The 11,944-nt window shown below is 31.9% G+C and overlaps 1 protein-coding gene and 1 long non-coding RNA gene across 2 annotated transcripts; both read right to left on the bottom strand.

The window, feature by feature from the left end:
- Nucleotides 1–588: 588 nt before the first annotated feature.
- On the bottom strand, nucleotides 589–8,535 carry LOC111708910 (uncharacterized). The gene is made up of 8 exons (XM_023482416.1): nucleotides 8,516–8,535; nucleotides 7,371–7,501; nucleotides 5,741–5,843; nucleotides 5,481–5,558; nucleotides 4,781–4,840; nucleotides 3,604–3,661; nucleotides 1,916–1,984; nucleotides 589–627 (listed from the first exon to the last, which is right to left on the bottom strand). Exons 2-8 carry the CDS (start codon nucleotides 7,480–7,482, stop codon nucleotides 589–591), a joined length of 519 nt encoding a protein of 172 aa, XP_023338184.1. The 5' UTR covers nucleotides 7,483–7,501; nucleotides 8,516–8,535.
- A 63-nt stretch (nucleotides 8,536–8,598) lies between these two features.
- LOC111708912 (uncharacterized) lies at nucleotides 8,599–9,986 on the bottom strand. The gene is made up of 3 exons (XR_002766758.1): nucleotides 9,926–9,986; nucleotides 9,310–9,380; nucleotides 8,599–8,735 (listed from the first exon to the last, which is right to left on the bottom strand). It is a non-coding gene; the product is annotated as an uncharacterized LOC111708912 (long non-coding RNA).
- Between the last annotated feature and the right edge of the window lie 1,958 nt (nucleotides 9,987–11,944).

Genomic DNA, 11,944 nt, shown 5'->3' with positions numbered 1-11,944 from the left:
AAGATATATTAAGTTATTTTATTTTGGTGTTTAAAAGTGTTTATTTTTGATCATTCCTTTCTTTTCATCACTTCAGTAGAGAAACCACAATTGAAAACAATCATTTTTTGAAAATTAAAAACATGATATCTAATTTACACTTGCTCATACAAAGCTTTAGGGATCTTTGGATAGGGTTGTGAATCTGATTTTGCCATCTTTGCGCACATAAAGGTTCAATCAAAATTAAGGTTACATTATATACATTCCCTTTAAATAATTTAAAATTAAACATCAAACAGTGACAAGTTACAATGCTAAAAGAAGATTAAAATTATTAAAAGAAAAATTCATGATACATTAAACACAGTTGAAAAGATTTCTTGGAGGGGACGAGTGGGCACTGCCCCTTTATAAAGCCCCTAAAAATTATATGTATAGAATAAATTACTGTTAAATATAAAATTACATGTTAAAAATAAAATGAAATGATTTACTGGTGAATTATTATTAACCTCTAGTTTATTGGTTTGTTTCAGCATCAAAAAAACACAAAAGTTTAGTTTTGTCGGAAAACTTGAATGAACCCCCATTTTCAACTTTTTATCTTTAGATTTTAATCGTAATTCTCTCAGGAACAGCAAATCCCTGAAGCAAAATATTAATCAAAATTTTAAAAACATAATTAAATGTACAATTGTACAACTGTATGACACTGTACCACTACCGTTTGACTGTTCCACTGTACAACTTAAAAACTGTATAACTGTAAAACTGTACAACTGTACAATTGTACAATTGTACAATTGTACAATTGTACAATTGTATACAATTGTACAACTGTACAACCGTACAACTGTATAAATGTACAACTATACAACCTTACAACCGTACACGCGTACAACCGTACAACTAAACAACTGTACAACTGTACAACTGTAAAACTGTACAACTGTAAAACTGTACAACTGTACAACTGTACAACCGTACAACTGTACAACTGCAAAACTGTACAACTGTACAATTGTACAACTGTTTAACTTTACAACTGTACAACTGTACAACTTTGCAACTGTAAAACTGTACAACTGTACAATTGTACAACTGTACAACTTTACAACTGTATAACTGTACAACTGTACAACAGTACAACTGCACAACTGTACAACTTTACAACTGTATAACTGTACAACTGTACAACTGTACAACTGTAAAACTGTACAACTGTACAACTGTATAACTGTACAAATGTACAACTATACAACTGTACAACCGTAAAAATTTAAAGTGTACAACTGTATCATTGTAGAACTGTAAGCTTTACAATTGACCATTTGTACTATTGACCAACTGTACTATTGCACAACTACAAAGTGCACTTCACAATCGCAGTAATAGCCTAGATATTTTTTAAATTGTACACACTGTACACATTACGTCGCAGTATTTATTAAAATGTATTGTATCTGCTGATTTACAGATGTAAATTTTTAAAAAAAATGTCTCCAGCAATTTTAACTGTGAAAGAATATCCGTAAAAAGCAAATTGGAAAAAAATGTCGAATATTTTCAAGGCTGGCGATTATTCAGAGTCTTAAATTACTAAATTCTTTAAGATTTATGAGGAGCAGACAGGATAGACAGGATAGACAGGATAGACAAGATAGACAAGATAGACAGGATAGACAGGATAATAGACAAGATAGACTGGATAGACTGAATAGACAGGATAGACAGGATAGACAGGATAGACAGGATAGACAGGATAGCCAGGATAGACAAGATAGACAGGATAGACAGGATAGACAGGATAGACAGGATCGTTAGAAAGGATCGTTAGACAGGAAAGACAGGATAGACAGGATAGACAGGATAGACAGGATAGACAGGATAGACAGGATAGACAGGATAGACAGGATAGAGACAGTATATTCACCTGAAACTCTATATCCTTGATCATATTCACAACTTTCCTAAGTGCTTCTCCATCCAGCGAATGACCATCCTTTGAAATAATCATTAATCAATTCATAAATTTTATTCTTTACTAAAGAAAAAAATAACGATTTTTTAAAACTTAGTTCATAAGAAAAGGTCGAATTTTCAATTTTCTAAAGACATTTTAATATAACTATCAAAAGCTGCACCTTGGATAACTGAATACCGTCCATTTTGTCCATTTTGCTTATAATTTAGTTAATTTTTAACAATCAAAATCGTCTTTGAGATTTCATCCTGAAGTTTACTGTACAATTACTATCTTACACATTTAATGAATAATTTGTTCTATATAATTTTTCAAATAAAATCTTAAATTACCAAAAAATGAATGTTTCTAATTTCATGGGTTAACATGTAGAAATGTGAAATAAATTGAAATTAAATTCATGAATTTTTTATAAATTTAAAGATAACAAATTAACACCTCCTAATTTTTCAAGAGCCTTGAATTTTTATAAAATTTATCAAATACGTTTAGTTTCACATTTATTTTTTTAATTGTTAAGCTTTACAGCTTTACAAAATCAGATTTATTTTTGCAATATGATTCGTAATTCTTTGCTTAGTTTAAAGATTTTCAAGTTTCAAAAATATGAAATAAAGAAAGTTTAAAACATAAAACATCCATCAAGCCGAAATAAAAAATAGGTTATTTTTTTTTCAAATATTTAGAAAAAAGTTTTAATTGATTTTAAAATCCTCATTTTTCAAACACCACAAATTATAGACATATTCTAGAGAAAAAATAAAATCCATTTCATATTTTTTTTTATATTTACCTCTGGCATTATTTTCCATCCCTTTCTTGATCTTAGTGCTCTTTTAATGCTGAAAGCTACTTCCTGTAAACATATTTAAACATATTTAAACATATTTAAACATATTTAAACAAATTTAAACATATTTAAACATATTTAAACATATTTAAACATATTTAAACATATTTAAACATATTTAAACATATTTAAACATATTTAAACATATTTAAACGATTATAAAATTTCAAAATAAGGTCGGAACTTATGAACAAACGGTGCTAATCTACATTGCCTGATCTCTACATCTACGGAAGGAACGTTGAATTTGTAAAAACAGCTTTTTAAGTTGGCATTTTTATCGTTCTCTGCAATGAGCTAAATTTTTCGCTTATTTCCTTTCCCTGGGGTTATGTCAGTTGCCATACAAAGTTAATGGGCCCGATCCCTACATCTGTTTTGGACCCGATCCGTACAGTGGTTTTGGGCCCAATCCGTACAGCGGTTTTGGGCCCAATCCGTACAGCGGTTTTGGGCCCGATCCGTACAGTGGTTTTTGGCCCAATCCATACAGTTATTTTGGGCCGATTGGTACAATGGTTTTGAGCCCAATCCGTAAAGCGGTTTTGGACCTGATCTGTACAGCAATTTTTGACCCAATCCGTACAGCTATTTTGGGCCCGATCAGTACAGCGGTTTTGGGCCCAATCCGTAAAGCGGTTTTGGACCTGATCTGTACAGCAATTTTTGACCCAATCCGTACAGCTATTTTGGGCCCGATCTGTACAGCTGTGTTGACGTGTATTGAACACAAAGAAACAGATAAACGCCCAAAATATGTAAAAACATGTTTGATTTCAAATTTTACCTGTGATTTATTGATTGGAATGTTAACAACAGGTTCTTCAGGTTCAGGACTGACGCATCTAAATAAGTAATTTCAAATTAATTCAATATGAACATGTAATATATTTTTTTGGAAGCACCCATGATTCTACAATAATAACATCTTCTAAAAGTTCAAAATTGATATCATTATAGCTAGAAACAATATAGACTTTTGCCGCAAACTCTAATTTTCTAAACCTATGTCTTTGCAACCCAATGCCGTAGATTTCCAAATATGAAATCTGTTAGATCAATGCATAATATTTGTCATAATTTTTTTTTGATTTTATAAATTTATATTTAGAAGTGACAGTGTAGGCATATTTTTTCCGTGGACCAGTTTTATTAGTGCAATAGCAAAGTTAGTGTCACATTTTTTTCAAATAAAGAATGAAATTGTATTATTTTTGCAATATTTTGTTCCAAATTTGATTTTTATGAGATTCGTACATAACTTTTTTGACCACATTATCAGTAAGTAATCAAATTTAAAAAGTTACAACAATTACTCAGAACAAGAGTTTAAAAGTTCTCTAAAAATTATGCTGTGCATCTAAATCAAACTTAAATTTGCGTTTTAGTAAAATTAATCTTAGTCTTTAGAATTCAAACTTAACCCTAAGCTCAAGTCTAAATTTAGTCTTGATAACAGCTAGAATCTTGAGTATTCTTTCATACAATTTTTAAAAAACGCAGGTTGAGGAGGATAAGACTCCGTATTGGGGCTAAATTCCCAGAGCCCTCGGGAAAAGACTAAGGTTTAAGCTGTCATTAAGACTAGTTAAAGAATTTAGCTTTCGGATTCAATATGAAATTCATTTTCCACGGAGTTGGGTTTATGAAACCGGTTTATCAATGTATTTAGCAGATTTTGATGGTTGGATTTGGTGGATTCGATCGAGGGATTTGATTAGAATAAAACTCAACATTGAGACTTACTCTTAAACCTGGGTCTCCTTAATCAAGATTTGAGTAGAAGCTTTTAAATCGCGGGCTCTGGAAAACATATTTTTCATTTCCCTCTCATCTCTCCTGTATACGCCCCTGGATTATGCTTAATCGCGGGCTCTGGAAAACATATTTTTCATTTCCCTCTCATCTCTCCTGTATACGCCCCTGGATTATGCTTACATCTCACTCCCCTCTCTCCTGTATACGCCCCTGGTGTGGCTGGGGTAGATAGAGGAGAGAGTTCAGCAATATCCCAGAATTCCAACCTGGAAAAAATCCAAAATTATCAAACAACTTTTTTTCTAAAAGATTTTAAGTCGTGCTAAATGTGAATTATAACATTTACAAATAGTAATTTTTTTAAATTTCACCTTACTCAGATATTTCTTTTCACAAAAAAACAACGACATAAGGTATTTAATGGTTCTTTGCAAATTGATGTAGTGAGGATTGTCAAAGATTTTTGTTTTGCTTTTTAACATCATTTTATAACAAATGTAAATTTGATTAATTTAATTCGATCCCTAAATTTCATTCAAAATTCACCCTTTGACAAAATATCGGATACTGATAAAGATCAGAATCCGAAATTTTACACCTATGTATTTCTGAAATCTTAAGAATTGTATAAATATTTTAGCAGTTTTATTCATGTAACTATTGAAAATAACTTCACTGTGATGTGCTTATACAGGACTATTGAAGTGCCCAGCGTTGCCCGTGGAATTAAAAAAAAAATTTGGAATTATTTATTCAAAAATTGGATATTTTCGCCCTTATCCCCCCAGATCGAATATTTTGATCGAAGAGCTTCATTATATAGATAGAGTATATCTAATCATGAAACCCGGATATATTATACCTGATATCCGGATATAGTATACCTGATATCCGGGTATAGTATACCTGATATCCGGATTAGATCCTGTAGTTGGAGCAGTGTCAAGATCTGATGAACCATCCAGTGCCCGGACAGGGGTGGATCTAATACCAACAATACAAAATAGATGTCAAAATTTGTTCAATATGATTTTTTTTATTTTGGTTGGGTGGTTTCGGTGGTTTTGGTGGTGGGGTGAGGTGGTGGTGATGGTGGTGGTGTTGGTGGTGGTGGTGTCTTGTTCTTACTGTATATTGTTAAACTAAAACATTGCTATTCTGTATTCCTGTTTGAACCGGGTGGAGTCCAGTAGTCCCGCCCTAGCAGGAAGTTTCCCTCCTTTTCCCCTTTACCTTTACCCAGCAAACCAATCTTTGGCGGAGCCTTCACTGTAATTAGTTAATTATTGGTTTACCTTGAAAAATATTAATATACAGTCTACAGAGCGTCCCATACCATATCGGATTTTCACCAAGCTTCAAAGCCAATATACGCACATAATACTCGAAAAAATAGTATTTTCATCATGCACATTTTTTATTTAGCCTTACACCTTTTTTAAAATGATTCAGTCTTTTAAATCTTTTGGTTTGTCCCGAAAATTGGAATTAAGAGCTACAAGTGATCTATTATGATGAGGGATGCACTCTGTAGAGTAACCAATCCTTTAAAGATTGCTATGTCCGATTTACAACAGTGCCCTTTAAATGTTAATCTCTAAGCAACAATAAGAAACATATCGTTAAGTTTAGTTAACCCCTTAATTGTAAATTATCAATTTTCTGACATAAAATCAAGAATATCTTCAAATTCTTTCTGCTGAGACAAAATGTTCCTGGGTACCGTTGGGAATCGATAATGCCCCTCTATAAATTTTGCAGACGCCGAATTCAAAGAATTTGAGTCGCGGCATAAATCTGAGACACGGCTCAAATATGGTTGGTTCACTTAAAATTGTATTCAATGTTTCAAGGCGCTTAATTGAATCTAGTTTTTGGCGGATTTGAGACGCGGCTCAAATTCATTAAATTCGGACTCAGGTCACTTGAAATTACGTTTGCCGTGTCATTCATCTTTATAAAATGCCAAAGTCATAGATTAATTAAAATAACAGATAGAACACTAGATGTCGTCTTTTCAACATTTGGATGAAGCTCGTTTACGATAACCCTGAGACAGAAGCCCAGAGGAGTTTCGCGCGGTCGGCGTAGAATAAAAAAGACAGTGAGGGCCTGTTCTCACCAACTGGGCTTCTGCCTCAGCTGGTTGTTGTAAACGAGTTTCATCCAAATGTTCAAAAGACGACATCTATTGTCCTATCTGTTATTTTAATTAATCTATGGCTTTGTAATTCATTTTTCCTAAATGCCAAAGTCAACAAGTAAAGGAGTTTGACACGCGGAGCTTAGAAAATGCATATTTATAAATGTTGTTAAATACGTTTTCATTTTTCCCTTGTCACAGTAAAGAGGGGGAGGGAGGGGGGGGGGTCAAAAGATGTGAAAACTTTTTAATATAAATTTAAAAGAGTTAAAGTCATTTTCTTTCGAAAGTTTAACTTAAATTGCTCATGGGGTCATTTATTGATAATTTTATAACTTTTTTCTTTTTTAAAAATTATTTCCTGTAAGAAAACTATGAATATTAATGGTTTGTTAAATATTTTTAAATTTTCAAATTATTTTTTCTTTAATTCAGATTAAAAACACTATCGATAAGTATAAATTAAATATTCATTTTTTTGTGGTTAAAAAACTGATCATTTTTATTCATGGGATATCTAAACAATAAAAAACCAATTTATCTTCAAATCATTGATAAGATCAAGGTTTCCAGGGTACCAAAGTGAATCGGACATGCCTTTTTTTTACTTAATTCAAAATTAAAAACACAGGAATTTCAAGTAGAAAATGTACCTCCATCTGGAGCATGAAGAGTATTTTTCTTTTCAATCTTTGTTGCTGAAAGTCGTCTTTTCTGGTTTTTTATTGCACTCCGGAAACTTTCATCGCGTTGAATATCAGCCATTCTTGGACAAATCTAAAATCTAAAATAGTCCCTTTCTTAAAATAAAAATGTAGAGATCTTGCTTTTTAAACCGCGTGAGTGTGACACATTACTGAGGATCAAGTAACAATGTGCATAAGCATTATTAAATGTTCCAGTTCTTAAAAAATAAAGCAAAAGGTCTGTTTTCTGTTTTGATAAATATTTCATATATACTTAGAAAGTAGGAATGCATATTCAGTATCGAACACTTTCATTGTCTTTCCATTGTTATGTAGTGTTAAGTACAGTGCTATGTACAGTATTATGCACAATGTTATGTACAGTGTTATGTACAGTATTATGTACAGGGTTATGTACAGTGTTATGTACAGTGTTTTGTACAGTGTTATGCACAGTGTTATGTACAGTGTTATGTACAGTGTTATGTAAAGTGTATGTACAGTGTTATGTACAGTGTTATGTACACCCTTATGTACAGTGTCATGTACTTTATTATGTACAGTGTTATGCACAGTGTTATGTACAGTGTTATGTACAGTATTATGTACAGTGTTATGTACAGTGTTATGTACAGTGTTATGTACTTTATTATGTACAGTGTTATGTACAGTGTTATGTACTTTATTATGTACAGTGTTATGTACAGTGGGACTCAAAAACTGTGGAAAAGGCAAACGACATTTTAAAAATCTGGGATATATTTGATGTTAAGTAAATAGGTCTACCCTGCGGCTATAAAAATTAACTTAATAAGTGAAATGAGTCTTACTAAATTTCACACTTTTCTTGTTTCATACTAATTATGCTTAAGCTTAACCCATGGGGACATCGTCGATTTTAAAAAAGGTTGTAGCTCGACATAGGTTCTATACTATTATACCTTAATCTCAGTAATGAAAAAGAATACCCATGTAAAATGCGGAAACAGTTTTAATTCCAAAGTTTTTTGAATCTCACTGTACAGAATTTAAAGTATGCTCTTGCTTTCCTTGTCCTGCCTAAACTAAGATCTGTCTGAATATACATTGAGGGGTCAGCCTACTCAAGCTACCTGTAAACAGCAACACAGAAGGGTCAGCTCATACCGGGCCCAATATAAGCTATCCGATGTTTTTGACAATAGAGGTAAAGTATTTTAGAGCATACAGCCCTCCACCCCATATTAACCAACTCCTTCCGCCATTTCCGCCTTAGGTAGCTGGAACCCCCTCCTTTAGATTTGATGTTGCGTTTTTATTACATAAGTGAATGTACATTTCGTTGCTTAGACCCTGAAGATAGATAGATAAAATAAAAATAATTTAATATAACATATTTATGATTCAGATTTACTCAACTGAATATGAACATTTATTCTTCTGTTTGTTAAACATTTTTCAAAAACAATTTAGAGTTGCTAACCTTAAATATACCAAATAGGATCTTAAGCTTTGCCACAAACTGTGATTGTATAATCTTTATATCTTTTTAACCCAAAAGTAGCAGACCTTAGAAATTATGAATTATTCTATTAGATCAAAAAATCTGAGATGAAAATATCAAAAGTAAACACCATCAGGTTGCAACGATATAGGGGTACGAAAATTTGAGTTTGTGGCAAAAGCTCAATTTCTTTAATCACATAACATTTGAACTTAGTGTTCAGAAAAAAATTAATCAAACGTTCATTAAAACTTTTGGTTCCTTGAAACTCTGTTTTTACAATGTATTGTTCTGAAAGATTTGTAAACAAAAGAAAAATCGAAATTTTGTTTATGTATTATTTTTTCAACACTTTCGAAAGTGGATATTTTTAAAGTGTAATTGGGTTTACATCTGTCCTCACAGATATTACATTAGACTCACCGTAAAAACAATAGCTGGGCAAACGGGCAACATTCTAAGCAAAAATTCGGTGATGGTGATGGACCAAACCTCTGTAAAGTAAAAAAAAAGAAGATGTTAGTTCAACATTTTTTGAAAATATATTTCGGTCTGGTTTGACCCTTGTCAGTTCTAACGATATAATAACAATCAAAATCGATGATAAAAATTTAAAAAAAATTGTTAAAAACCACAAGAAAATAAACAAACAAAAAAGATTATTTAAAAAAACAATTCTTAACTAAGTCTAGGGGAGGGGGGGGGAGGGTCCCTAGGTCCACCATGAAAAAGGTTAACAAACAGAGCACCATGGACCAAAAGTAAGTGCTCGGAAAAAGAAAAATTTGCAGAATAAAGATAGATTCGAAATTGAAGACTCATTGACTGTTTTATTTATTGATTGAAATACTTGAAACATCATATTTATATCACATTCCTTGCACACACTTAAAAATGGGGTAATAACAAAATATTTAAAAATCTATATTTCAACCATAAGACATTTAAAAGCCTTTCACCCTCTATAAGGGCGAGGGGTTGAGATTTTAAAACGGAAATTCACAGGAAAACATACAGAAAAATTGCGAGAATAACTCACTTATCAGCAACGGAGGATGTTGCTTCGAAATTTCGTTCAATGTCTCTCCTACATAAATCTGTGAGTCACAACGCCAACTGAAAATGATAATTTTTTAAAATGCAAATCAAGGATTTCGTCATTTTTGTCAGTTTAAGGTTATGATGATACTTTTTGGTAACTTTCGAAATTTGAAGTCACTTCTTGTTGTAATGTTTCTGCAAAATGACTCATTCTTAAAGATGAATAATAAAAACAGTTTTTTAAATATTCTGCTATTCTGCACGTGTATTCTAGCTTTAAACAAGGAAGTAAAGAACATGATGTTGATATATTAAAATTGTGAATTTTCTTTTTACAAGTTTGTACATTTTCTGTGATTCTGTGATCCAATCTTTATAAAATTTTAGAATTAAAAAAAATAATATATATACACATTTTTGCTTTTCTAAGCATTAGATTTTAATAAAAAAGGGTCGCGGATTTTTTTTGAGCCATAGGAGTAACTAAAAAAAATAAAAAGTTCAACAAATATTGAAAAAACACCATATCGGAGAGTTGCACAAAAAGTGTACAATTTTGCACCAGGCGCCGCTAATCACACTTTTTTTTTACTCACCCTGTATAACACTCGCATCAAACTGTCAATTTTATGAGCCTCATATTTTGCAATCTGGTGCCTTAAATCTTTCATATTTTAAACTGTAAATAATTTTAGAACAAATTGTCTTAAGTTTGAAAGATTTACGTAATGGTGCAAAAATGTAGGGATTAGAAAATAATAGTTTGTAGCGAGTTATCTATTTCTGTACATATGCAGGGATATCCCAAAAAGGACCAGCCTTTAAAGACGACCGAGTCGTGTTTGTTTAAATTAGGATGAGTGCTGATAGATTTTTAATAGAATGACAAAATTCAATCAGAAAATCAAAATTCTTGAAATTAGATGATAATAGCTTAAGCATTAATTATTATTAATCACTGTATTTCCACCAGTCAAAACAAAACCTTTCATAAGAATTTCTGATATGAAAAGGCAGGTTAACTTTCTGGTAGGATGAGTTATCTCCACTATCTATAAGGAAGTTCAGTGATACATCAGTGTTCGTTTAGTATCTGAGGAGGTTAAAAGCAGGGGCGGATACAGGGGGGGGGCGGGGGCCGGGGAACATTTTCCCCCCCCCTGAATTTGGAATTTTTTGGTCCTATTTTCAGAATAGCTTCCCAATAGCATGCTTAAGGGAACGAAACCCTAGTGCAAAACAGGAAAAATATTTGTCTTAATAAACTATAATGTGTGAAAAGTTAAAAATCTAGTTTTTTAGTCTTTAGTCATTAATTTTGACTCTTTTTGAGTCTTTTAATTCAAAAAAATGTTCGCCGGCGCCGCGATTTTTGTTCCTAATTATGAATTTTAAGTATCGATAGAAAGAAGCATATCTATGATCGGGTCGTGAAACACACATTGATATTTTAGAAAGGTTCAAATAAAAAATGTGTAGTGTATTTTTATAATATTCTCCTTTGAATCAGACTTATCCATTTTTAAATACATTTAAAGTACGATTTATGTTTTCAATTGATATTTCAATGTCTGTAAAGATACGATATCCAGGAGTGGAAACTTTTGAATAAACCCCAGTTAAGCTTTTAATTGACTTTAGTTTTCATAATGTTTGATGTTTCAGGATTACCTACGAAGGATGAGACTGTAAGGACGACCTGAAACTCTTAAAATTTGATAATATCATGGTCGAATTAAATCTTCTGTCCTAGATAAAGTTTATAAATAATGTATTTAACGCTCAGAATATATATAATATAGAATAACAGGTGGCACCTGTATTGGTATGACATTGTAAACATGTATTGGTACGTATTGTGTACATTTAGTACACTGTTCTTTGGGGGATTTATTTTGATCAGTTTGATTTCTCAGTATAAACAAGCCTGAGGTATTGTTCAGTGTTAAATTGTAACACGGATCAGACATACAAGATAAGATTTCATTCTTTTCCAAAAGATGAAAAGTTAAAAAAA

The sequence above is a fragment of the Eurytemora carolleeae genome, unplaced genomic scaffold, assembly GCF_000591075.1.
Source record: "Eurytemora carolleeae unplaced genomic scaffold, Eaff_2.0 scaffold904, whole genome shotgun sequence".
Lineage (NCBI taxonomy): Eukaryota > Metazoa > Arthropoda > Copepoda > Calanoida > Temoridae > Eurytemora > Eurytemora carolleeae.
Note: the sequence above shows the minus strand (reverse complement) of the source record. Positions and strands in the feature narration are given on the sequence as shown.

Coding starts and splice junctions, on each gene's coding strand:
- LOC111708910 (XM_023482416.1), bottom strand. CDS start 7,482: ATGGCTGATATTCAACGCGATGAAAGTTTCCGGAGTGCAATAAAAAAC. Junction 3,662..4,780: donor ACCCCAGCCACACCAGGGGC/GTATACAGGAGA, acceptor TTACTTATTTAG/ATGCGTCAGTCCTGAACCTG. Junction 1,985..3,603: donor TTCCAATCAATAAATCACAG/GTAAAATTTGAA, acceptor ATTATTTCAAAG/GATGGTCATTCGCTGGATGG.